The sequence below is a fragment of the Camelus ferus genome, chromosome 2 (genome assembly GCF_009834535.1).
Source record: "Camelus ferus isolate YT-003-E chromosome 2, BCGSAC_Cfer_1.0, whole genome shotgun sequence".
NCBI lineage: Eukaryota > Metazoa > Chordata > Mammalia > Artiodactyla > Camelidae > Camelus > Camelus ferus.
The window spans coordinates 108,776,302-108,804,040 of record NC_045697.1 but is presented as its reverse complement, the minus strand read 5'-3'; the positions used below and the strand labels follow the sequence as shown (position 1 = coordinate 108,804,040).

The window sequence follows — 27,739 nt, the reverse complement described above, 5'->3', positions numbered from 1 at the left end:
AAAATCAAAGAAACGAAGGCTCACACCAAGTCCTTTGCCAAATACACGCCTCAAGCCAAGAAGGTTAGAATAGGGCGTGAATAACGAGAACTCCTAAGCCCCCTACCTCCCCTGGGGGGCCTTTTCTCTTGCACATTTGCGTCGCAGCGGGAGAATGCCGCGAGTACAGGAATGATTGCCCTCAAATCCAGCGCTCTATTCACTTGCTCTTCAAGAGCTGGATTCATAGGTCTTTCCCTGCTGTCTTCAAATCAATCATCCAGTTTTGAACTCTATTTCCTTCTGCCATTTGTCCTGTATTGTCACCTAAAGTGCAAAGCCTATTTTACCCAGAACTGACTCAATTGCCTGGTTAAAATATATAAATGCATACTGTGAATCTATTACGTAGATTTAATATTACCTGAATCATCACTGAGCATGACATGAATCGTCAACCTATTTCTGTGAATAAGAACTGAGATAAACTGTAGCCAGTGACCATGAACAGAAGCAATGCCCTCAACAAAAAATGAATGGCAAAGCAAGGGGCCAAGGACTCAGTCACCTCGTGGGCTTCCACCAGCCAGATCACTGAAGATGGAACGCACCGGAAGTTGGTGACTCACAGTAACCAGGCAAAGGTTGATGAGATGAGTTGGGTGTCTGATGCCTCTTCCTATCTGCCTGTCTCTCTTGGCACTACAACAAACATGATTGTGAAATTCCATTCTGTAGTAGTTAGGCCCTAGACCTAAATCAAGGGAAGGACTGCAATAGAACAGAAAAAAAAAAAAAAAAGTAACCTACCCTAATCTCCCCACACACTGCTATAAACTGTCACCTCTTCCCTGCATTGTTCCAGTTGGGTAGGATTTCCGCCCCCCATTCTAATCCAGCTCAGTCCTAATTTGTTCACTTGCTAACAACCTCTGAGAAAACTGTCATTCAAAAAGAAAGAAAGATAAAACACAGATTTTTTTTTCCCCCTAAGAACATATTCTGCTTTGGAAATGGGCCCTTTAAAAGGTCATTTCTCTCTAATCATATATTCAGCAATCAAATCCTTGGTATTTTCCCAAAGGAGGTGAAAATTTACATCCACAGAAAGAGCTGCACGCAGAAGTTTCTAGCAGCTTTATTCATAATTGTCAAAACTCGGAGGCAACCAATCTATCCTTCAGTAGGTGAATGGATAAATTCACTGTGGCACATCCAGACAATGGAATATTATTCAGCACTAAAAACAAATGAGCTCTCAAGCCATGAAAAGACATAGAGGAAACTTAAATGCATAGTATTAAGTGAAAGGAGCCAACCTGAAAAGGCTGCATACTTTATGAGTCCAATTTTCTGCCATTTTGGAAAAGACAAAACTATGGCGACAGTAAAATGATCAGTAGTTGCTGGGGTTCGGGGGGGTGGGGGCATCGTGAGGGAGGGATGAACAGGAGGAGCAGAGGATTTTTTCAGCAGTGAAACTACTCAGGGAGGACCTCTAAGACGGGTGCATGTCATTATTATACATCTGTCCAAAACCACAGATATACAACAGCAGGAGTGAACCCTCATGTAAACTATGCTGGTTATGACCTATCAATGTGAGTGTGTCAACTGTAACAAATGTCCCACTCTGCAGGGTCAGTGGGAGGTTGCTAATGGGGGAGGCTTGCAGATGTGGGGCCTGGGGCTCTATGGAAAATCTCTGTACTTTCCTCTTAATTTTGCTGCGAATCTAACACTGGTTCTAAAAACTAGTCTTTACAAGGGAAAAACAAGAAACAAACATAAAAAGATGAGTTCTCTCTGGAGAAGCCGAGCACAGCCTCCAGGCATGGGTATAGCGTTGTCCCTTCCTCGCCAGGAGCCTTGGTGGGCGGGGCATTTAGGGCCCAAGGAGGACGACGTGTCTGGCCAGAGAGAAGTGGGTTGGCATTTCCTGACGGCACAAGTGGCCCTACTGTCAGGGCCTGTGCTGTCTAATGTGGTAGCCACATGACATTATTTAAACTCAATAAAAACTCAAACTAACAAACCAGTTCTCGCTAGCCTTATTTCAAGGGCTCCGTAGCCTATGTGGCTGATGGCTACCGTATTGGACACGGGAGATTCAGCCCATGCCCATCATCTCAGAAAGTTCTACTGGTTAGCGCGGCTCTGGACTCGAGGCAGCCAAGGAGGCTGACCCCGGGGTTGAATAAAATCACAAATCGAGAATGCGTGTGGTGCAGGACCCCCTCGGTCCCAGATCCTGAATGACATCTGAGCAACGGTCACTGCTTCCACAGGGACAATTTCAAAAGAGGGAGGCCCACGCAGGGCCGGGAGGGAGAAAGGGCTTGAGAGGCGTGTAACTGAATCAGTGCTCGAAGAGCAACTTCTCTTTTGCAATTCTTGCTGGTCTGACAGGCTCCTGTAGAATTACATCACTTCCTAAAAAACAGGCAAACACCTCTCCTTCAAGTGAGCACCGACCCAAACAAGCAGGAAACAGGAAATGTTCACGTTTCAGCCGGGCTGAAACTCCGCACAGCATCAGCATCATGCCGGGGCGCGCGGACACCGCGGCTCCCCGCGCCGCCCTCGTCTTCGCGCTGGCGATCGCGTCCCTCCCCAGCGGCCAGGCTCCGGGTAAGCACCGCAGGGCTTTCCTCTCCAGGCACCGAGGATAATGAAGGCTTGTTTGGTGCCCGAGGCTACAGAACTCTGCCGGGGAGGGTAACACCCTGAAAAACCTAATCCACTCTGCGAAAAAAAGTGGAGAAAAGTAGAACTGTCTTTTTCTTTTTCTTTTTTTTTTTTTGGAGCGGGGAGGAGGGGGAGGGGGCATTTGGCTTCGTCTGCCGCTGGTTAATCCAGCTCCAGCTCCCTCACTGAATTGAAATTTCCCGCAATCTTTGTTTTCTAAGATGTGTGGGTCCCAGTCATTCAGCGACTTTAATGGGCATATTAAGAAAATTATCAACTCGTTGGCAGTTCCTGTAAAAGAACGTTTCAATCAGCTGAAATAGAGAAATAATAGATTAACTTTAATAACGTGGGCTGAGAAGTCTGCTGGTTCCAAAAACTCCTGGAAAAATTGGGGTATGGAAATTTACTACTGGAAAGTATACTAATGAAACACCATAAGTTAAAAAAAGAAAGAGGAAGTAAACAGGAAATTATCAGAGAAATTACCAGGCATCCACTTATAAAGACTTTCATCTGTTTTTCTTTGATCTTGTTACTTGGGGAGAGATTTTCTTTGCGTTGATTGTTACTAATGAAGCTTTGCTTTAAAAAGTGATGTGATAGTGAATCAAAGGTATCAGAAAAGACAACATATTAAACCTCATAATTTTGAACTAAGAGCAGCAGTTGAGTTACAGCCTGGCAGTTGCTACAAGCACAATCAGCCTCCACTGCCTCTTACAGTTGTGTGGATTTGCTTGTGGGTAAATAAACTAGTTGCCCGTGGTTCCTGTCAGTGGACACTGCCTGCTGCTGGTGTAGGGCAGTACTGAACGCACGAGGAAAGGTCTCAAGCTGCAGTTCTTTAAAGAGGATGGGGGCATCTGGCCTGACCTCACAGACAGGCAGCCTCCGGGAGATTAGCAGTCAGCAGCTCCCCGCCACCCCCCAACCTCCCTTTCCTTGGGTGCTTTCCACATGGTCTCTCCAGGCGGCTGAGGTGGAAAATGGGAAGTGAAAGGCCGACCATTCCAACTGGAAAGATGTTCTCCGCTGAGATTGAGGTTAGTGTTCGAAATGAGTTTGGGGGACCTTGTGTTTTTTAATGCACAAAGTTTTGGAGCTGGAAGGGAGCTTAAAGAAGATGCAGTTTAAGCCGTACTGGGGGTGCAGCTGTGCTGGGGGTGCACGGAGACGGAGGAAGGCGAGATGTCCGAGACCCATCCCAAGTCAGCTCTCCTGACGTGGCCTCCAGGGTCTCTCTTCTCCCACCCGGGGACCAACCACACCCCCCTCACCAGGACCTCTGGAGCAGACTCCTTTCCCTGGTGGGCGTCCCTCAGCTCCCACAGGAGCAGAGCCCAGCTACCCCTCTTCACCCCTGGTAACTACCACCGCTACCACGTGTGCCTTAAACACACTCCTGGGGATGATATTTAACCTTGCCTGAGTAGTTTCTTGAGCTTCTGAAAATGATTGGATCAATGTGTCTGCAATCCAGGAGATGCAAAAGGACCACCTTGAAAAGACTTTGTAAAAGTTCTTACTCTGAGGCTTATATCTGATCAGTGACTCTTCAACTTAAAGAGTTCCGGTTGCTCTTCATTTATGCCCCTTGGACCCTCCAGTCTCCTTTCCACAGCATCTCCTTCCTGCTCCCCAGCCACAGCCCCTCAGTCAGGCTGAAAGGAGCATGTGCTCCAGGCCTCTGTGGCTCTTGCCACACTGAGAACAAGTTCTCCTTTTTCCTACTGAGTGGACTCCTATGTAACCTTAAAAGGCTCAGACTGAATGTTCCCTCCTCCCTGGTGTCTCACTGCCCTTTCCCTGGCACCCTGCCTATTATGTCCTTATAGACCTACACTTCTGTAAACATAGCTAGCTGCTTCGAATCACAACTGTGTCTATGTCTGTATCTTCCACCAGGCTGTGAGCACCTCCAAGGAAAGGAAAATCCTCTTTCATTCATCTGTGATTTCCCCAAATCTTGTAAGGGGTCAGCATACATTAGGAACTCAATAATTTTTTAAATTCTTTTTGAGGAGGGGATAATTACATTTATTTGTTTGTTTGTCTGTTTTAATGGAGGTACTGGGGATTGAACCCAGGACCTCGTACATGCTAAGCACACAGTCTACCACTGAGCTATATCTTCCCCCGCAGGAACTCAACTAATTGTTGATAAACACTAAAATCATCCTAGGGTGGATATGAGGCTGATCATTAAAAACTGATGAGCTCCTGAAAGCAGGTAATGCTGGGATGCCAGGAGACACAGAAGATGAAAAGCTGTGTTTCAGGAGAGTGCAGGAATTATCCAGATCATCCCTCATGCTTACTGAGTCCTGACTCCTATCTCAGGGCCTGAAAATGCAAAGATGCCCACTTGCAAACTGCTGTATGATCAAAGCTTATTACTTTGAGATTAGTCAAGGGAAAGGCTATTCTAAATTAAAGACTGAATATATATTGTAAAATTGAAGTATAACCTTTTGAGCTAATGGTTGCTTAAGTCTTTAGGATGTGAGTTTGTTTATAGACATCACACTTGTGTTTATTTCTTTGAATTCTTCCAAAAATATCCTGGAGATATTTGGTAAAAGAATCCAATCTATGGAACAACCTGATTCTCCTTTGCAAGCATATTCCAGGTTTATCTCAAATCAAGGCTTTGCAAACAGGCAACACTTTCTAATACCTACCTGAGACCAGCACCGTTACTGCCGAGTCCACATCTTTTCACTTTCTGTAGTTAGAGAGACTGATGCAGAATTGATTACTATCCCAAGTGGAACAATCTACTTAGAAGTCACCAGGAGAGAAATGAGAAATTTCTAGGATTTTGACCAAACAGATGAGAATAGTTAAAGGAAAGCTCTGGGCCCAGGTGTCTTGGCCAGTGTAGGTTGCTAAGAAAGTTTAGACTCAAGGCAACATTCTGCCCGTGGAAACAAGGGCCACCTCATTCCTTACCCTGCACCCTGTCAGTGTCAGCTTAGCACTATCAGGAAGCTAAGAGCAACTTCCCAGATACCAAAAGCCTGGGATTTATTAGCTGCTAAAAGCAGAACAATCTGTAGAAAAAGAGCTTAAAAAGCATGAAGCAGAAATAAGGAGCTGTAACCATTTTAGTGGCCAGAGTTCAACAATGGGTTTACAGAGAGGACAGGGAGATTTTCTGAGCTGTTTCAGAAGAGTAAGGACCATATAATTACTAGATGAACCTTGAAAAGGAGGGAAAGAATAGAAGAAAATACTAGTTGCATAAATGAAGCTGTGCTTTCTAATCTTGTTCTCATTTTAGTGAATGTGACTGCCGTCTATTTTCAGGGACAGTCCCAATTTCAAGCAGTAATAATTACAATGGTGATAGTGTTCAATATATGCCAGGCACTGTTCTGAACACTTTACATATACCAAGTCATTTCACTCTCATAACAAACTTTATACAGTGGATACTATTATTCCTGTTTTATAGATGAGAAAACTGAGGCACAGAGAGGTTAAGTGACTTGCCCAAGGACACACAGCCACTTAATGGATCTAAGTAAGATTCAGTCTCTGGCAGTCCATGCTGTAACAATACACTTTGTAATCTTTGGGTTTTCAGGCTCTGCCACGCTTTGTCTAGTTTCAGGTTTGGAAAAATATGTCTCTGGTGCCTTTCCAACTACGTAGGTGTATCACATAAACTCTTGTCTGGGCTCTGAGCTTACCACATGTTAAAAAGGAGCTGTATTTGTTTGATTGGGTCAGGGACTGGCTGGCAAGAAAAGGGATGGTAGAGTTGGGTTAAATTTTGGCCTGCAGAAGAGAAGGGAGGGGCTGAAAGGTACTGAGTGAGCAAATGAGAATCTGAGTTTTATCTGAGGATTAGCATAGTTAAGACCAGGAGCAGGATAAACAGAACATTGAAGTCACTGTGTAAGAGGCTTTGGGGTGTGGGAACCAGGGAGAGAAAGCACAGCCCTCAGTCAGCAGAGTCACGGTGGGAGAGCCCTGCTGAGAACTGACCCCAAGCACCTAACAGCTCTCAAGGGCAAAGGAAAAAAAAAAAAAAGGCAGAGAGGGATATACTGAGACTTCAAGTCCTTCTGTATCAAAAAGGCAGACCCAGGAAACTAGAAGAGGAAGGATCTTGGCTGGGATAGGCTCAATTCTGGAAAGAAACAATGCAACCTGCAATTTGCCTACCTGTGTATAGTTTGCACCACCCTCAACTGTTGGCAAAGATGTGGAGAAACAGGAACTCTGTGTTGCTGGTTGGAGAGTGGATTAGCGCAATAACCTAGTGTCTCCTGCTGCTGAACCCATCCACTGGGCTTTTAATTTCAGTTATTATATTTTTCATCTCTAGAAAATCTTTGTTCTCATTTCTAGAACATCCTTTGTGTATGTGTGTGTGTGTATGTGTGTGTGTGTGTGTGTGTGTGTGTGTGGTGTCTTGGTTTTATTTTTTTCCTTATGTTATTTATTCCTTTTTTATGCCTTTAAACATTATTGTCCATTTGATCATCTTTATCTGAAGTTTAGCTCTAATCTTGTTGCTTGTTGTATCTATCAACTCCCATTCATGATAAAAATCTTGGGGGCACTGAGGGCAAAGCCTGGCACACAGAGGCTGGCTTACCCTATTTAATAGAACCCCACCTTTTCTGAGCACATCACCAAGCTACTATAAATACATCCCCAGTACAACCTCAGTCCTGTCACCACAAAATAGAGTTTGGAAGAAACTCAGACAGGGCTGTGCTCTGGGCTTGGGGAAGAGCTGGTGCTTGGACCTCAGGTTTAAACCCCAGCTTTGGGATGCAGAGTGGGTAGACCTCAGGGGTCAGCTGCTAAGAGTTGCGTGAGGTGCCAAACCTCATTCAAGGTGCAAGCCAGCAGAATCAAGTCAGTAACCAGAAGCAGATAACCAAGGACACCAACGCGACTGCCAAGGAGAAAGGAGACAAAACCAAATTCAAAATCAGACAGTGGGCTGGGGTCCACAGTGTCGGAATGATGGTGAGGTCAGCCTGGGGGAAGAGCACCTGACTTTGAACTTTGCCAAAATCATTGCAGCTGCTTTTTGTTTTTCTTTATTTCTTTAAAACCATGAACTGGTGTTTTAGTTTTAACTTTTGACCCAGTAGATGCATCTGAAAGCATCACATAGCCTCTCACATCCCTGTGGGGCTCTGGAAAATCCCCATAGGCAGATATGGCTTTGAATTTAAATTTCCTCTGCAAGCTTTTATTTTTATTTTCTCCACATCTTCTGGGCCCTGGGGATTTCCTTGCTTTCTTGTGATTTCTTTATACATTTAAGAAGTTGTTTCTTACATTGCATCCAGCATTTCTAGGTGTTTCATATTGAGAGAATTTTTCAGGTGACTGACTGTACAAGATTATTGGAAAAGGAAATTTTTCTATACAACCATTTTGGAGAACAACTTGGAAATATTTAGTCAACTTGAGACGTTCAGATCCTACAACTCCAACAATTCACTACCAAGTATTTACTCCAGATCACTCACAAATGTACAGCAGAGTCATGGCCAAGAATGCTGAGTGTAGCACTGTTTGTAAAAATGGAAGAAATAGAAACAATCTAAATATTTATTAACAAAAGAAAAATACATGAAACTTGGTATAGTCTTAGAATGAGATCTCATCAAGCAGGTAAATTCAAAGAACTTCAGCCAAATGTATCAAGATAAATCAGTCTCAAACGTTCAAAAAAAGCCAGTTGAAGATTACTATGCACAGAATAGTTACAATTAGTTAAAGTTTTAAAAACACTCCAAATTATGCTTAGGGACATAGACCTATTTGCAAAGTGTGGGATGGATACATGCGAACTTTAGGAGAGCAAGACCTTTGGGAGTGGGGTGAGGGGGCATGAGATCCAGGAGGGGCAGAGGCCGGGCTTCAGCTGTGTCTGAAACATTGTGTTTCTTACAGAAACACACATGGCAGCCCAGGGCCAGCAAACTAAGGCTCATGGGCCAAACTCAGTCATCTTCCTGTTTTTTCCAACCCTGAGCTAAGACTATTTTTTCTATTTTTATTTATTTATTTTGTATTAATTTAAAAAAATTTTTTTTATTGAAGTGTAGTTGATTTACAATGTTAGTTTCAGGTGTGCAGCAAAGCAATTCAGCTATACCTATACCTATATATATATACACACATACACTTTTAGATTCTTTTCCATTATAGTGATGGGTGACATTAGTGTCAATTCTCTCTGGTAGGTATACATGCACAGTAAACAGTGAGGGAGCCTGTGAGTTGCTGTCCAGCTCTCCCCAGACCCTGCCAGCTCTCGCCCACTCCCAACCTTTCCGGAGCTCTCAACCTCTTTGATAGTCAACACACCTTCGTTTACTCACTCTGCCCCTCATTTCTCACCACCCCCTGCGATTTGTCCCCCATGTCAGTGCAGCACTCAAATTGCTCTGTCCCGGTCACCAGTGCCCCCTAAGAGCTGAACCCAGAGGACCCGTTTCTGTCTTTATCTTGCGGTTTTCTCTGCAGCACTTCACATAACTAATCAATTGTTGAATCTCTCCTCTTCCTGAGGTCTTATGGTGCCGTTTTCTTCTTGGTCTCCTATGACTCTGACTGTTCCTTCCAGTGTTTGGTTGTGAAACATTCTCTTCCTCCTGCTCCTTTCATGTGCATCTTTTCTTTTCTCGCTCCTTACATCACTTAAGGGCCATGGCTCCCACCTTCCAGGCTTCCATCTCACCCCTTGGCTGAGGACTCCCCCCAGATCACCTCCAGTCAGCTCTCTCTGCCCAGCTCTAGACCTGCACTGTCACCATCTCTTCTCCTTGGAAATGTCACCGGGACCTTGGGCTCCGCATGGCAAAATCAGAACTCTTTATCTGCTCCTTGCTAGTTTAGACCCTTCTTAGCTCTCACCTAGGTTACTTCACTAACTTCTTAACTAGTTTCCTAGTCTCCTCTCCAACGCAGTTTCACATAGCCTCCAGAGTGATGGTTCTCTAACAAAAAAGTAATTATTTTCCTCTTGTACTTACCCCTTCAGTGGTTTGTCATTTCCTTCTGATAGAATCCAACCCCCTTGGCATCATTACAAGGCCCCCTATAAGCTTGTCCTGAGTTCCTTTCCTACTGGACACTTCTCCCCACATGTCCTGTAATTCAAGTACTTGAATGTGCCAAGCTCTGTGGCCCCCAAGAATTTCTGTATCTCTGCTTCAGCCATAATGCCTTCCGTGCCATCTTTGCTTGACAAACTCCTGAGATTCAACTCATTGGTCACCTCCTCTATGAAGATTTCCCAAATCCTCCACCCCTCAGATGTGATGAATACCTTCCTCTCTCATGTCTTCATGACATTCCGTACACAGACACCTTACGGCTTTTATGAAACTATAATATGATTATTGATTTGACCCTACTTAGCAGTCACTTCCCAAGGAGGCTGGGACCTGGACTCATTCACTTTTGTGTCCCAGAACCTGGAGTGGTGCCTGGTACTTAATAGGCACAAAACTCACTGACCAAATGAATGATGACATGAAATTTATCCTGTAGCCCAAACCTTGCTTGTATTTGTAATGAAATTATAATCATTTGAATAATGCAATGAAACTATGGTGATACCTGGATAAGTATGATTTTTTAGTTAATCCAGTTTTATTTTATTCTGAAATGTTAAGTAACTCAAATCTGTTTATGAAGAGTTCCCTTCTGGGTCCTCAAACCAAACAGGCAACAGCTCTTGCTCCCCTTCCTGTAGGGAGGGTTACCTGGCTGCATCTCTGAGTAGTTCCAGGAAAACCTTCTGTCCATCCTCCTCTCAGGTTAGGGAGGGAAGTTCGCATCCAGAAAGTATGCACTAGGGCAGCTGGACAATTTGCAGAAAAGCCAGGCTGTTACAAACATTTTGGGGAAGACTTTTGGGAAAAAAAGGGCAGGGGGAGAGGAACAGAAGTCTCATAGACATGAAGTTTCAAGCCCTTAAAAGATGATTCGAAAACTTGAAAAATAAATCAAATTTATGTAAAAAGTAAAACGAATAGGAAAATCTGCCTCGGGTGCTGAGGACGGCTCAGAAGCTTTTCCCGAGAAATTAAAGAAGCTGGTTGGGAAGGAGAGGTACCCACCAGAGCAGGGCCTGCTTGTTTTTCTTAAAACAAAACCAATGAAAGAGTTTGGTTTTGAAATTTGAATTTTTTTTTCTCTGTTTCTTTGTTTTATATGAATTAAAACCATCTTTATTATTTCCTGCTTCTCCACCCCATTGTGGTTTTCAGAAACAGGAGCCCAGTGATTACTTGGGTTTGCTGGCATTATTTTTTCCCCCAAGACATTGTTTATTAATTTAAAAATCTGTTTATTCTTTTCTAAAAATTACGCTTATTTATTTGTTTATGATTAAGACTGCCAGATTTAGCAAGTAATAGGAAGGACTTAGTTAAATGTAAATTTCAAATAAACAAAACTTTTCTAGTATAAGTACATCCCATGCAATTTAATGCAAGTAGAGGACTTACAAACATTGCATGGGACATATTTATACTAAAAAATTATTTGTTGTTTATCCGATGTTCAAATTTAAATGTGTCCCGTGTTTTATCTAGTAACTCTATTTATGATCATGGTGATCTTTTGTCAAGCCAAGGCCATCCCTATATTGATGCATCACTAAGACCAGAAACATATTGGCTATGTAGCCAGTTAACAAATATTAGAAGAATATTTAGGCTGAGTCCCAGATCAATCATTGAAATAACAAGTTAAGGAATTATCACTAAAGAAACCAAACAACAACAACAACAACAACAACAACAACACCACCACCCTGGTGGATAAGTAGACTAAAACCAGGAATCCAAGAGGGGATCGACTTTAGAGAATCTATTAATGTAATTCACCACATTAAAAACTAAATGAGAAAAAAACCCCATAGGATTACAGTAATAAACACAGAAAAGAGGCTGACAAAAGAGAGTGGGAATAGCGCACTAGTCGCTCAAGCAGCAGTACTAAAATTCTGAGGACCTGAGGCCTGTTAGACTGTCCCGGCTGGAAGGGCAGGATTGATTCTCTTTCCAGGTAGAAGAGTATCAGAAGCCAAGCCAGCCTTACAGACCTGCTAATGGGCTTTGCTGACCCTAGAAATCTAACCCACCATTTTCTCCCCGCAGACGCCACTTAGAAGACCTCAGGAACTTGCCTCCTTTTTTTTTTTTTTAAACAACTTAATTGTGGTATAATTTCTGTACAGTAAACCACATAGTTCAGACGTATAACTTGATGAATTCTGATAGATGTATTCACCTGTGAAACCACCACTATAATTAAGATACCTAACAGTTCTATCACTCCCCAAGAGGTGCAAATTTTGAACTCCCACCTTATCCCTTCCCACCCCCTTTACCCGCTGGTAACCGTAAGTTTGTTCTCTGTGTCTGCCTCCTGCTTGAGCTTCCGGTTAAGGATACATCCAGCAACAAACACACTCTTGCTCTCTGCTGCCCCCGCAGGCTGGCTGGGGAACTTTCGGTTACACCTTCTGCCCATTTCTCTGGCAGCTCCGCCAAGGGGCATTAGCTACTGAGCTGGTCGCCCACATCTCCTTTCCCTGCCTTCCTGTTCTCTGATGATCAAAAGCATGCATCTAACACTTCTGTTTTGGTTTGTCCCCGTCCCGCAGTGGCTCTCTGGCAACGCTTAGCCTGTGCTGATCCGAGCAAGGAGGCCCGGCCAGCACGGAGGTCTTTGTGACCCACACAAACGCCAGCCTCATTTATCCACCCAGACGGAGGCTGACCCAGCCAGCCAGGGAGGGGGCAGGGCGTGGCGAGGAACATTCGTTTTCCCATTACTCTTTCACACTGGAATTTTGAACTTGGCTATTCAAAAGAGTGGTAGAAGTATAATAAAAATAGCTATTACCACCACTAACATGAATACTTTTCTATCACTTACTAATTTTTTTTCATTTTAATGTATTTTGGTATCTATTATCCCACGGATGGTAGGAGGAAATTTTAAACGTTAAAAGTGTATATATCTTCTGTGTCATAAAATACATACATTCCTTTAAACTGCCGGGTACTGACGGGCCAGGATAGGATTCTAATGTATGAAAAGGGACTCAGATAGTCACAAGTGCAGCTTCCCCAGGTGAGTAACTTAAAACCAGAGACAGCTTAGGGACTGGGCAAGTCTGGTTAAAGATGAGCAAGCTTTCTCTAAAAAGATACCAAATAAAAAGTTTAAAATGAAAAAGGCATCCAAGCATTGTGGGCCCCATTGTGGGGCACATTTTGATCTGATAGTGTTACCGAGTCCAAACTTGTTCTCCTCACCTCAGGACAGGCCAATAAATCGGGACATGAGGTGTTGGAGCAAGGAGAAATGACCTCATTCAGAAAGCCAACAGACTGAGAAGATGGAGGGCTATTGTCCTGGAGAACCATCTTACCCAAGTCAGAATTCAGGCTCCCTTTATATGGAAAAGAGGAGGAGGTGTGGTTGGTTGTTGCAAACTTCTTAATCCAGTTGTCTGTTTATGGGCATTTGGGTTGCAACTAGATTAAGAAGATGGTGTGAAAAAAAAAAAAAAAAGATGGTGTGAGGTGATAGCTCATTGTTCTGATTTGCATTTCTCTAATTAGTAATGTTGAACATCTTTTCACGTGCCTATTGGCCATTTGTATGTCTTTTTTGGAAAAATGTCTATTCAGGTCTTCTGCCCATTTTTTGATTGTTTTTGTTTGTTTGTTTTTGATGATGAGTTGTGTGAGATGTTTATAAATTTTGAATATTAACCACTTGTCAGTCATATCATTTGCAAATATTTTCTCCCATTCCATAGGTTATCTTTTCATTTTGTCAATGGTTTCTTTTGCTCTGCAAAAGCTTTTCAGTTTGATTAGATCCCATTTGTTTAGTTTTGCTTTTATTTCTTTTGCCTTAGGGGACAGATCTAAAAATGTATTGCTATGATTTAGAAGAGTGTTCTGTCTCTGTTCTTTTCTGGGAGTTTTATGGTTTCAGGTCTTATATTTAGGCCTTGAAACCATTCTGAGTTTATTTTTGTATATGGTATGAGAGAATGTTCTAATCTATTCTTTTACATATAACTGTCCAGTTTTCCCAGTATCACTTATTGAAGGGATTCTTTTCTCCATTGTATATCCTTGCCTCCTTTGTTGTAGATTAATTGACGGTAACTGGGCACTCTAATTGATTATTTCTGGGCAGTCTGTTCTGTTGCATTGATCTCTGTGTCTATCATGCTGTTCTGATTACTTGTGCTTTGTAGTATAGTCCAAAGTCTGGGAGCATGATACCTCCAGCTTTGTTCTTCTTTCTCAAGATTATTTTAGAAATTAGGGGTCTTTTGTGTTTCCATATGAACTTTAGGATTATTTGTTTTAGTTGTGTGGAAAATATGGGTGTTTTGATAGGGAGCTGCAATATATCTGTAGATTGCTTTGGGTAGTATGATCTTAATTTTAACAATATTAATTCTTCCAATCCAACAGCATGAGCTATCTTTCCATTTCTTTGTACCATCTTAAATTTCCTTCATCAGTGTTTTATAGTTTTCAGAGTATAGATCTTTCACCTCCTTGGTTAAGTTTATTCCTAGGTATTTTATTCTTTTTGATGCCATCTTAAATGGGATTTTTTTTTTTTACTTTCTCCTTCTAATAGTTCATTATTAGTGTATAAAAATGGAACAGATTTCTGTATATTCATCTTGTATCTTGAAACTTTGCTGAATTCATTTATTAATTCTAATAGCTTTTGGGTGGAGACTTTAGGGTTTTCTATATAAAGTACCATGTCATCTGCAAATAGTGACAGTTTTACTCTTTCTTTCCAATTTGGAAGTCAGCATACATCTATTAATTTTGCTCCCAAAGGCTTCTTTCTGTGTAGAAAGGATTCTCCAGTCATCTTTAAAGCTAGTAAGGACTGTCTCCATGAATTACAACAAATTAAAGTCAATTGAATTCTGATTTAACTCAGTAATTTCCAACCCAGAGTACTTACTTAATGGACTCATCTAGGGAGCTTTTAAAACATACTGTTACCCAGACCACAGCGTCAGATGCCTCAAGTAACTGACTTGGGTGGAGCTTAAAAACCACCAGGTTGGTGTTTGTGCACAGTAAATGCCATGGACAACAGGTGTGACCAATAATTAAACACAACTACATGACATTGTTTGGGACACTCAAACCCATGGTTCTCAAGGTGTGGCTCTAGTCCAGCAGAATCAGTATTTTGTTAGAAGTGAAAGTTTTTGGCCCCATCTCGACCTTCTAAATCAGAAGCTCTGGGGGCATTACCCAGCCATGTGTTTGTGGGAAGCCCTCCCGGTGATTCTGGCGCATGCCAGCGGGGCAGACTGATGGTTCCAACCAAAGCCACTTTGCCAGCAGTGACGTTTACTGTAGATGTGGGTTTTAAGCTCCAGCCCAATCTCTCTTACTCAGACTTATTCAAATAATAAGCATGACTCTCACAGCTCTCTCTCAATATTTCCTGGCTAAACAAAACAAAACAAATCAAAAACACATGTGGGGGAGGGTATAGCTCAGTGGTAGAGTGCATGCCTAGCATGCACGAGGTCCTGGGTTCAATTCCCAGTACCTCCATCAAAATTATAAATAAATAAGTAAACCTAATTACCTTCCTCTGAAAAAAAAAATCAATATATCCTAGCCAGAGGTTCTCAGGAGCTCTAGGCTTCAGTGAAGCAGTTGCATTCTGATAATAAATTGGGCAGCTGCTCCGAATTGGGAGCCAACTCCCAGAGCTGATTCTACTCCAGTTCCCCAAGGAGGAGCACAGGGAACGAGGGGTGGCCAGGGGTGGGCCAGGAGTGGGTAGAGTCTGGAGACCTGGTTCTCAACCTTGCTGCACACTGGAATCTGTAAAAACTACTGGGGCTTGGGTTCACCCCAGATGTTCTGATGTAATGGTTTGAGCGTGTGACCTGAGCATCAAGAAGGTTAATAGGTCCCCCGGTGATTCTAACGTGTGGCCAAGGCTGAAAAGCACCGGAGGACTTCTGGCTTGGTTTTATCTCGTCCTTCTAACATGATCTGGCTCTTTGCTGTAGACAGAGGTATAGAAGGTGTGGGAAGGCTTCTTGGGTTTAATTTCTTGAGCGTCCTGGAATCCACATGCTGCAGTTCCTCCACAGAGCATGGCAGCGCTTGAGTGCCTGACACCCGCGTGTTTTCTTTCGTTTCACTACCTGAATTGCAAGACGGTTTCAACAATCTCTCCATGGAGTCTACAAGACAAGTGAAAGAATGGGACAGCGAATTGAGTTCCAACATACTTCACAATATCCTGAGTTTAACAGCCTTCTCTTGTCATCGTTTTATTTTACATCATAATGTCAGTGTGGCAACCTTTCAGTTGCTATATAATACTTTTTTTTTAAACTTTAAAAACGAGCTTGATTGCGTATTTGTTCCACTATCAAAAAAGGGAAGTTATCTAGTTCATTTCCCCGAGAAGCAGAGTCACTTCCTCTTAGGGACAATGCTCGGAGTGGTGACAAAGGGCGAGGTGCCCACTGGGCTGCTGAGCTGCTGGGCTCACCTCAAGCATTTCCCCCCTTTTCCCACTTACAAGGATCCCTCCTGGGGTCGATGCCAGGTGAGTGAAATACCCACCCCAGGTGTCTTTGCATGGATATTGTGACTCGGTGCACCATACAGTTTCTTCAGTAATTTTCAGATTAAAAGTAAAATGAAATACTGCAGCTTAATTTCACGAGTCACGTGACCACTCCCAGTATCTCCTAATAATGTTCCATCATCTGGGCAGAGAGAGAGAGGTGGTGAAAAGGAGAATCTCAGGGAGGTTTGCATTGGGGTCACTCGAGAGAACCAGGACTGGGTCACTGGAAGGGAAGAAAAGTCTTGCCAGGTCCGCCCTTGACCGCACTGGTGACTTCACTACTGGCCATCACGGGCAAGGTTCAAAGCCACATCCATGCGCATCACACAGCCCTCCTGCTTCCTCGTCCTTTCCTCGGCTGCTTCTCTTCCGTACTTTGCTAGCTGCTGCCTCTCTCTCCCTACCCTCACGCTGGGTCCTCTATACCTTTATATCTGCAGCTTCTTCAGTTTTACAGTCTATCCTCACCCCCACCTCCGGGCCACACCCCTTTTCCCCTGTAAGATGTCCACATTCAGATGAGAAGAGACAACAATAAAATGAAGAAGTTAACGCTGGGCCGATTAGTCTCCTGGGGAACAGAGAAACAGTTCAGTCTAGAGACGGGACAACCGAATGGGCACAGGACGAACGAAACAGCAGACGGCCCACACCTGGCCTGTGTGTGGCCCTTTGTGGAACAGACAGCGTCTTCACAGCTGGGATTTCCTCTGCTCTTCGTATGCACACTGTAGGATGGGCGGGGCTGACAGCTCCTCTTGGGGTCTTTTAGGAGAAAGAGGTTTGGAGGAGAGAGGGGTTCTTCCCAGGCACCATGGCTCGAGAGGGCAGTGCCAAGTCTCAAGGCCTACTTTTTGGAACCTGAAGCCCGGTCTTCCTTCCAGGATGCCATGGAGATGTCCCCCAAGTCCTCGCTCAACGCGAGAACTGGCCCTGCACGGTTTCTTAGATAAGGCCAGGCCCAGTGTCTGCGCCGCACAGTGGCCATTAGGTTGAATTGCTGTCAGCCCACCGCCCACGGAGGAACCACTGTCACACTCCAGGGAAATTCCCCAGAGCTGCCCTCTGCGCTCCACACCCACCCCAGCTCATGTGAGCTCCGGCTTCTCTCTGGTTTCCACCTTGGTTTCATCCACCTCTGCATTTCTTCATAGCTCCCACCTCTGCCCTCTGCCCTCTGCCGACCCAGTCCTGGGTACAGATCTGCTTTGTGGCCCTCCCTGGTTTTCCAGCTCCCCCTTTGATGACAATTTGATGCTCCTGACACAAACCCTTGGGCTGATCCCCAATGTTTTCAGCTTTCCCCTCGCTGACCCCTACGTGCCCAGCTCTCTACTTAGTTTCTGCCAATTCTCACTGTCTGAGGACTGGGCTGGAGTTGTCTTGATACAGCTGTGAGGACGGACCCCTGGCCCCAAGAGTGGTTTGGTGCCGCACTCAATACCCTGTCCCCACTCTGGAGATCTGCAGCAGAATATACCTGCACGTGTGTAAAGTCAGGGTGTGCAGGGCCGACTGCAGCAGCATCATGGGAAATACGAGAGAAACAGCCCACATCTCCATCAGTAGGAATAGATTGTCATACATCCAAATAATGGGAGGGAAAGACATCTCTCTGTACACAGACATGGAATAATTTTCAAGATCCAATTTTAAGTGAAAAAAGCAAGGAGCAGTCTATAAATTTTGCTGCCATTGGTGTTAAAAAAAAAAAAAGAAAACCAGAAATGATATACTTGTATATGCATAGAATTCTCTGGAAGGCATCAGAAACAGTGGTTACCACTTTGGAGGGAAATTGAGTGGCTGAGGAAAAGGGTGGTAGTGAAATCCTTTCTGAGCTTAGGACCATGTAAACGTGCATAGTACCTGTTCAAAAAGCCTAATTAAAAACAAGATAAACGTTTTAGAATCAACAGGGATGTAGAAATAGATGGGACTCTGGAAATAATTCCTTAATTGTACAGATTAGAACATTTAGCCACTAGGGGTAAATAATTTGTCCAAATTCCCTCAACCACTAAGCAACACAGCTGTGACTAGAACCTCACTGTCATTGGCACCTACGTTCAAGGGAACACAGCTTCAAAACCCATAGGGATCAGTTGAACTGACAGCAAAAATAAGGTTGTACCTTGATAAGATATTTTGTTACCCCAAAGGGGAAGAGAAAGGACCCCAATTCTTGTCATACCCAAAAGAGAAGAATTCAGATGGGAGGCAGAAGCGTTGTGTAGTGAATGATTTTAAAGGTTTTATTAGCAAAGGGAAAGCACACCTCCAAGATTGGGAGGTGGTCTTTTTTGCACCTTCTCCTTATACCCTCGCTCAGAGGTGGTCTCTTGATTGATTGACAGCTCTTTCCCCTGGAGTGCTTAGTCATGCTCGTCCCCTTTTGCGCATGTCCTTACCCATGATGCACACAGAAAGGCCCATTGGGGCACCTAAGCCAAAATGTTAATTATATTACAACAAGCGCTGGGTCATGTCCTCATGTCCGGTTAGGTCCTTGTCGCTACCTCGCAGCTGAGGCTGTTGAGTTCTGACCGATTTCTTGTTGGCACTCATTTACAGGAAGTAAAGCCCCTGTATGCTAAAGGCAGGCATATTGCCATCTTCCCAACCATCCTCCCCCTCCACCACCTTATCTGCCCGGTGCCCTCACTTATCTAACTACCTAACAATTTGAGACTCAGTTTCTTTATCTGCAGTGTGAACGATAAAGTTGTTGTGAAGGTTGTTAGACGATGCATGTTTAGTTTATCCTAGTACCTAACTTATACTGTGAGCATCTGATGCATGACCGTTATTTATTATTTTGAGGCTATGATGGTATTGGTTGGGGAGGGAGGGCTGTGAGGGAGGTTGTCACAGGAGTGTCTGGAGATGAAGGCTTGCAGGGTAAAGAAAAATAAAACACAGAGAGAACCCTTGATTCTCATTTATTTCAACAGTCACTAGAGAATCAGAGAGAGTAAATGATGGTTAACATGGAAAACATACGTTTGAGTGTGTGTGAGAAGGATATTGTGGAGAGAATCTCCAGCCCTTTTCCCTCCAAAGTGCCACTGAGGGCCACCTGTGAGCAGCATTGTCCCTCGTGCTAAGAAACACACGTGGACAACCCAGGACCATCTGTGCAATTCTCTCTGTTTCTCTTCATGCCTGATCATCCAAACGCCCTCATTAGTCGTGCTAGCTTGTTTCCTTTCCTATTTTCTCTTCTTCTGGGGCAACAGGTCAAGTGTGACTCAGAGTGCTACTGTTCTACTGGGAACTTGTCCGCCTTCCACAAGGAGGCTGGAAATATCCCATTGTTCTGGGAAGCTCTGCTCACAGCCACCTGGGCTGGGGAGCTTGGGGCAAGCCCAGCAAAACCCAGGTTTCTGAAAGCTCCTCCCCTCCCTTTGCCTTTGTGCTGGAAAACCACCTCCTTGTAGGCTGAGGGGCAAGAACCCAGGGTTCCCTCTCTCCGTCCCCATTTCTTGATTTGGAATTGTTCCATTCCTGTCTGATCGGAGGGAAAGTGTTATGTGGATTTCAAAGCTCACGTTCTGCAGCCAGCCCTCCTGGGTTCAAGTCCTCACTCCTTTGTGATAGTTTTGTGATCGTGGGCAAATCATGGAGCCTCTCTGCCCCAGTTTCTGTCTGAGAAAAATGGTATGGACAAAATGCAATAATCCAGGAAAAAGGCAGAGCACAGCACTAGGCTCTTAGAAAATTATCTGTAAAGGTTAGCTTGAAATAGTGGTAGCAGCTACAGCAGTGGGAGAAATAAACACACAAAAGACGTAAAAGGGAGGTCTGGGTATTAGAGGAAGGTGCACAAACACCAACTGCGTTTGTGCGTGTACCACTGCCCAGTCACCCACCCCTAACCATATGTCCAGTTTTTACTGGTCTCGGTTATCAGTGCAGAAAGCTGTTTGGTCCCAGTAGTTCTGCAAGCAGGATAACTTCAAGGAGGAGGTTGTCTTGGTGGATAGTATCTTTTCCTAGTCCAGGGTGATACAGGATATATCAAAGCTTTAACAAATGTGTGAATACATTATTGACTCACCTTATTTTGAGGTGGGAAGCCCCACGAAAAAGATGGCAAGACCCCCAGGCAGGGCCACTACCCTTCTGCCAGCACCATTTGGTTCCCTGGCCCAGCGGCATTATCTCACTTTTTTACTCTGAAACGGCTTACTTCTAGGAAAGCGGAAATTACCCCTAAGATTCTATTGGTTCCCTAAGCTCACTCCTGACTGGTCCATTTCTATCACTCCTGATTGGTCCATTTCCATCACTCCTGATTGGTCCATTTGTTATACCTTATTTGCATATGATGTTGCAAAATCTAGACTGGCGGCCTATAAAATCCTGTGTAAACCTACAGACACAGTCCAGAGCTTGGAGTGTTAACTCCTCTAGGCCCACTGGCGTGATAAATCTGAGTTCTCTAACCCTCTGAATGCTTCTTGGTCTCTCGCCTGGATCCAGGTTGCTGTCACAACTGAGCTATAACACTGAGCTGTAACACACTTTGCTGCAACATTTCCAAAGACCTAAGTACAGAGCAAAGTCATGTAACCCTGAAGGCAGAGATCAATAAATGGTAGATTTTTTAAATCCTGCTTTTAGTATATACAGTGTGAGGAATACTAGTTACTTAGACTCTGCTGTTTGTAATTGATTTTGATGGTTTGGTGTGGCATTGACCAATGTCATTATCAAGTTGATTCCCTGGTCTTCATGAAAACTGAAGTGTTTACATAACCCCCCAAAAAATAGACTGTGATCCAGCGAATATTTTTATAAACCCTGTCGCAGCCGTGCAGAGAGCTAAGGATGCATTGGCTCTGCCTTGGCCTGTCAGTCATCCTGTAGGTGGTGGTCTAAACTGCTGTACAGAACATGGCTTCAAGCAGCCAACGTCTCCATTGGCAGGGCACCTTCTACCTTGGGAAGCACTGTCACACAAATCATCTCCCTGGACAAGTCTTCTGTAGCCTCAGCTCATGTGCTGTTTTTCTCAGTGGGCCCCTCCTGGGCAATTGGCAACCTCGTACCACAAAGGGAGGAAAACCTGTGGCTCTCCTGACCATGGTCACTATGGAGCCCGGTAAGGAAGGATTTTCTGAAGAATCATCCAGCTACTAGTCCTTTCCTGTCCTGTGATGAGCCACAGAACAATTTTCCAACACAATCTGAAGTCCCAACAGAATAAACCTGCTTATAGCTTACTAGTCGGGAAAGCTCTAAAGATGCATGTTATTCAATACATTTAAATACTGGTGCAGTTTCCTTAGTTTCTAAGGGCATTTCCCTTTGAGAATTTCATTTTACAAATGAAATACATGTTGCATGTTTATGTAGAATCCAGAATTTCTGTTGGATCATTTCAGAGGCAGACTCAGTTCTCTGCAGAACTGAGGCCTGACACTGACATCTGATCAGTCACCCCAGTCTCAAAGACTTCTTTTCCACTGGTAGGTAACCTTTGAGTAAAAGTTAGGATTCAGTGCATTCCTTTATTTCTAAGAGTGTTACGTGGCAAGTGCTTAACTTTCAATAAACGGGAATTCAGGTTTTTTCAGAAATGGTATTAAAATATTCTATAGGCTACTCTGGAATACCACCCTCAACATGACAAAGCTTCTCAATGCCCTTTGCTTAAGTGCATCTAAAGTGTCTGAAGGGTGCTAAACTGCCTGCATTTGTGGGAGGTTTAATCCCTGGGCTCTGATTCTGTTTTCAAGATACTCCCAGCCCTAGCTCCATTTATGTTCGATCAATACTCTGGCTCAGCTGAACTGGAAGACCAAATCCAGTGGATCAAGTTTATCACTGGATGCAGTGTAGGGTAAATTTCAAATCACTGAGGACGTAACATGCTAGCTCTGTCTTCGTGACAATTTCAATTTTGTGTGTGTTCCCACAGATTTCTTGGTGGAAACAGAACAGTCAGGAGAAATGCCCCAAGAAGTGGCCGTGCCAGATGAAGAGACTGTCTCTCTGAGCACGTTTGCTATGGTGACCACAGAATCATTCACCACAAATATGAACTCCACCCTTAATGGTGAGGATACAGATCAGCTAGAGTTTATACTCATGGTGTTGATCCCATTGATTTTACTGGCCCTCCTACTTTTATCGGTGATACTCCTTGCAACATACCGTAAAAGAAAAAAGAATAAACCAGGTAAGTATTTTGCCTGTCCCCATTTCCATACAGTTGCTTCATGTGTTAATGAATGATCAATAAAACACAATGCTTTTTGCTTCTGCACAGAGCCCTCTAGCCAAGGATCTCAGAACATTTTACAGACATGTGAGTATTATCCTGACACCTGCCTGGAGTTGGGGGTGGGGCGGGAGGAGGAACGGAGAGCTTTTAAAGTTAAGCAATGAGGATTACAGAAAATAGTAGTTGATGAATGGCTATTTCAATGAAGTTTTCCAGAGTTTAGAAATGCCATGTTCCTTTCTTTAAAAAAAAAAAAAAAAATACACTCTGGACCTAATTTGGATGAGGGCCCTGTTTAATTTTGGCTAATTAGTTCATGCAACATTTCCTGACTGTTGGGGGGAAAAGGTACGTCTGATGAGGCAGTGGGTCAGACCGGGGTCAGGGGTGGGACAGCTGGAGTCCTTGGGGTCATCTCCGCAACAAAAGGATTCTTCCCTCTGTATTTTGTCACAGATACTGTATTCTCCCCGGTGCTATGTCCCACCTGGATCTTGAAAAGGCCTGGGTGAAGCATTGGTCTTATTCCTATTAAAGCTATGCTGGGGGAGAGAAACAGCTTAGTGGTAGAGTGCATGCTTAGCCTGCATGAGGTCCTGGGTTCGATCCCCAGTACCTCCATTTAAAAAAATTTTTTTAAAGATAAATCTATGCTAACTTTTAGAATAAAATTTCTGATTGGCTAAAAATGACTATCATCACTATAAAACCAATCTGATAGAAAATTCCCTGCGTCAGAGATACAGTCTGAGAGCATTTAGTTCCAATTCCAGGACTAGCAAATACTAGGTTTCAGGGCAATTCTAGGTCCAAAGCAGACTTGGATTCTTTTGACTTGTGCTGGTTAAAGATGACTGATTAGAATTTTAAGTTGAAGCCTCTAGGCATTCCAAAAATCACTCAAGGGTGATAAGATATAGATTTACATGTACATCCTGGCCCTCTGTGGCCCTCACCTCCACTAACAGGGCACCTCTGGCTGTGAGATCAGGCCCTGGGTCTGCGGGCTGCTCACTGTCCTTGCACTAGGAGAGCCTTTAAGCTCCCCCGGAGCTGTAAATATTCATTTTCCATGATGCCAGCAGGTAGGGCAAATGTGAGCTGGGAAAGAAGCCCTGAAGTGCATTACCCCTCATGGCAGAGGCTGGTGTCATAGATTCCAAGAAACCAGGAAATACACATGTTTCTCTACTGTTGGCAATTTCAGAGTGACCTGATAACAGTGGTCACATGGGTGTTCCTTTGTAAGCTAGAGAAAAAGAAAAAGCAAACAGAGCTGCCTGAACCCAGTTTTTTTTTTAATGTTTTTATTGAAGTGTAGTTGATTTACAATGTTAGTTTCAGGTGTACAGAAAAGCAATTCAGTTATACATATATATTTTTTTTCTTTTCAGATTCTTTTCCATTATAAGTTATTACAAAAAATATAGTTCCCTGTGCTATATGGTTGATCCTAGTTGTTTATTTTATATACCTTAATGTATATCTGTTAACCCCAAACTCCTAATTTATCCTTCCTCTCCTTTCCCCACTGGTAACCATAGTTTGTTTTCTATTTCCATGAGTCTTGTTTTTGGTTTGTAAATATAATTTGTATCATTTTTTTTTGGATTCTACATAAAAGTGATATGTGATATTTGTCTTTTTCTATCTGACATATTTCACTTAATATGATCTTCTCTAGGTCTATCCATATTGCTGTAAATGGCATTATTCATTCTTTTTTATGGCTGAGTAGTATTCCATTGTGTATATATATGTGTGTGTGTGTGTGTGTGTGTGTGTGTACACAACATCTTCTTTATCCAGTCATCTGTTGGACATTAAGGTTGATTCCAGGTCTTGGTTATTGTAAATAGGGCTCCTATGAACATTGGGGTGTATGTAGATCCAGTTTTTTTTGTTTTTGTTTTTTTTAAGTAGGGAAAGTAAGAACTTCCTGCTAGAACCATAGCCTATGGCTGGTCTTACCTAACAGAGTCATGCGGTGGGGGAAAGGATGGGATTGGCCAGTCAAATGGTCATGCTCTGAGGTTCTAAATCCAGAAAAGGATTTTTCACTGAACTTTATTTTGAGAATCTCAAAATTCAAAAGCCATTTACAAGTGAGAACTGGCCTCATCTTCAGACACGGCCCAGATAGTATTTGCTGTTCCTGGAGCATGGCTTGTCCTTTCCTGATGCCTCCATTCCTAGTTGATGCTATTTCTTCTGTCTGGAAATTCCTTTTTGTTTGCTTGGCAAATTCCCACCCTGTTCTTCAACGTCCTGCTCTAAAGTTTTTCTGGAGCCTTGAGTAATCACACCCCAGGCAAAATTCATCACCACTGCTCACTGTATTTACATTGGCATAAGTTGGTGACTTGCCTGTTTTTGGTCTTTCATTTTTTTTTTTTTTTTTGTCTTGTCTCTCTTTTTTACTAGGTTCTCTGTAGGGTCCAAGAGAACCAAGAACTTGTCTAATTTATCTTGTTGAATGGTGTAGGGTGAAGGTTGAGGGGACAGATTCTGGAACATTCTGCTAGCTGGCTTTTGCACTTCTCAGCTCTGTGACCTCTGGTTCAGTTAGTCTCCTCTTCTGTAAAATGGGAAGATTCAGTACCTACCTTATAGAGTTGTTGTGAGAATTAAGTGGATTCATCTACTTAAAGCGCTTAGAAAAAACAGTACCTGGCATGTTGTAATTGTTAGCTAATTATTATTATCCCTTTTATCTGACAGAATGCCTAGTCCAACACATATGTTACCTGCTCAATAAATGTCTGTTGAATGGATGAGTTGATGAAAGAATGCTAGAACTCTTTTTTTAGAGAACACTTGTTCTTAGAGGTAAAAATAACTGTGTACATTATCCATAATACAAACTGGCACATTGTTTTTCATTTAAATGTGTCTCATTTTAAGAAAACAGAAAAGATAGGGGAGGGTCTAGCTCAGCGGTAGAGTGCATGACTAGCATGCACGAGGTCCTGGGTTCAGTCCTCAGTACTTCCATTAAAAATAAATAAATAAACCTAATTACCTCCCTCCCCAAAACAAACTAAAAAATAAAAAAAATTTTGTTTAAAGATTTAAGAAAACACAAATGGAAAACTAAGGATTTCAAAACAATTGCTTATCACAAAATTTTTTGTTATAGAGAGCTTTATTTGGATATTTTTTTACTGGCCACTCCTTTAATATAGGTACAGATGGTTAACTGCTTAACAGATAAATCTCTGCGGGGCAAGCTGATAGCTAAAAGGTTCTCAACCACTGTCCACAGAAGTTCACCCACCAATATTTAACATTACAATGCAAGTCAATAAAAGGAGAAATTTTTTTTAATTTAGTTTTGTTTTTATTTGAAGAGCCTAGTTCTTTTTTTTTTTTTTTAGGTTTTTTTTTTTTTTCTTTCTGTTGGGGGAGGTAATTTAGGTTTATGTATTTGTTAATGGAAGTACTGGGGATTGAACCCAGGACCTTGTGCATGCTAAGCCAGTGCTCTACCACTGAGCTATACCCTCTTCCCCAGAATATTTAAATTAATGGAATTTGATTTAAATATATTCTTTCCAGGAAAAATAAAACTGTCATTCTGGATCAGACTAGCATTTTGGTTGGAAAGCTCTTAAAGGAATGCTTTGTGAGCGAACAGGAGGATGTCCCCTCATTAGGTCAGGAATAGACGCATTGTTTCTTTGCTCACAGGAATAGACCCTGGTGTATTGCCCTATACCAGGAAATGTCTTTAAATTCAACAACTGGGGAGTATTTGGCCAACGTTTTTAGAAAGGACACTTCACTTGCATGGAAATTGCCCTTTTTCCTTTGGTCCTGTCCTTTTCATGCCCAGGAAAAGGGAAGGCTGTGTAGCGACTTGTGCTAATGTCATTGTCCGGAGACTTCCAGGCATTACATTACACTTGCAGTTGTTATTATTTAACACGTATGAGGTGTCTTGAGGTGCTGTGTCTCTCAGAAAGAGCTGCAGGAAAACAGCTGGCAGTAAACCATCCCTTTGAACAGGCTGCCTGACACCTGGCTCTGCTCAGTCTTCAGAAAGAGAGTCACTGCTCGCTGCTCAGCATGGAAACCAGATAAGCAAGCCAGCCTCCCGCTGGGCTCCTGCCGCCAGCCCCCACCCCGGCCAGCCCACGGCCAAGTGCACAGAGGAGAGTAGCTGGGAGCGGGGCCTCTTCAGGCTAAGTGGGTGTCATGTGGGGACTGCAGGACCCGCTGGGGAGGCGGACAGGAAATGGAAGGGCGGTGGGAGGGAAAATGGCATCGAGTGCGGGTGGCGGGCTGCGTGAGAGCCTCCCGGGTGCAGAGGGAGTAGCAGGCGGCTATTAATAAAGAGATACAAGCCAGGTGGAGTGGAGCGGGCAGGGCCTGATTGCTGAGGACGGGTAATTGGTGTCCCTCTTGGTTTAATGCTCGGCTGTGCTGAGCTCTCCCAGGTGTCTTTCTGTTGCCATGGTGCCTGGGGCAGGGGTAACGGCCGGTGGGGAGACGGGCTGTGGAAGGCTTTTTGCTCTGTTTGAATACTGATAACCCGAGCTTCACACTCGGTAACCTCTGGAGCACTTGTGTAATGGGTTTTTAAACTTCATCATCTGCATGCGGGGCTAGCTTTTGCTCCCCCCGAAGCCTGCGGGCACCCAGATTAGAAAGATAAATCCACCCCCTCAACAGGGGGTCTGTGGGGCCACTTGTTCTGCAAGAAATTAGTAAGGGGTTGTTTATGAAGCAGGGAAAGAGGGAGAGGGAGGAGGCGGGAGTGACAAAACAGGGGGATTTTTATGGGTCCACCTGTAAGGGAGGTTCAGTTGTATGGGGGCTTTATTTATAGTAAAATCCTTTAAGGAAGTAGCTGATAAATTCTAGATGAAAAATGCATACATAAAATAAGATGTACACACTCCTCTCTCCCCCATCTAAGTGTCTGAGGAGTCAGACATCTGCAGGGGGCTTCACATTCCTACCCCAGGGGGCAGAAGGACATAACTTACCGCTCCTGGAAGGGAAGTAGTGATGGCATGAAACTGACATCTGTGCCCAGCTTTCCTGGATTAGCGGTGCATGAAAGCACGCCAACCCACAGGAAATGACAGCGGCTCCCGGCTGCCAGGAGCTCAGTTCCAGGTGCCTGCTGGTTGTGTTCCCTCGCTGGGGACCTGCATTTCTGCCTGCCAGACA

At 43.6% G+C, this 27,739-nt stretch overlaps 1 protein-coding gene across 1 annotated transcript in view; it reads left to right on the top strand.

Annotated features, from left to right (window-relative positions):
* Positions 1-2,391: 2,391 nt before the first annotated feature.
* The window catches only part of TMEM154 (transmembrane protein 154), a 43,363-nt gene continuing 18,015 nt past the window's right edge, over positions 2,392-27,739 (top strand). Inside the window, exons 1-3 of the mRNA XM_014563831.2 lie at positions 2,392-2,610; positions 22,256-22,516; positions 22,607-22,645. Coding sequence (XP_014419317.1) covers positions 2,523-2,610; positions 22,256-22,516; positions 22,607-22,645 — 388 coding nt within the window. The 5' untranslated portion in view covers positions 2,392-2,522. The remainder of the gene's footprint in view (positions 2,611-22,255; positions 22,517-22,606; positions 22,646-27,739) is intronic.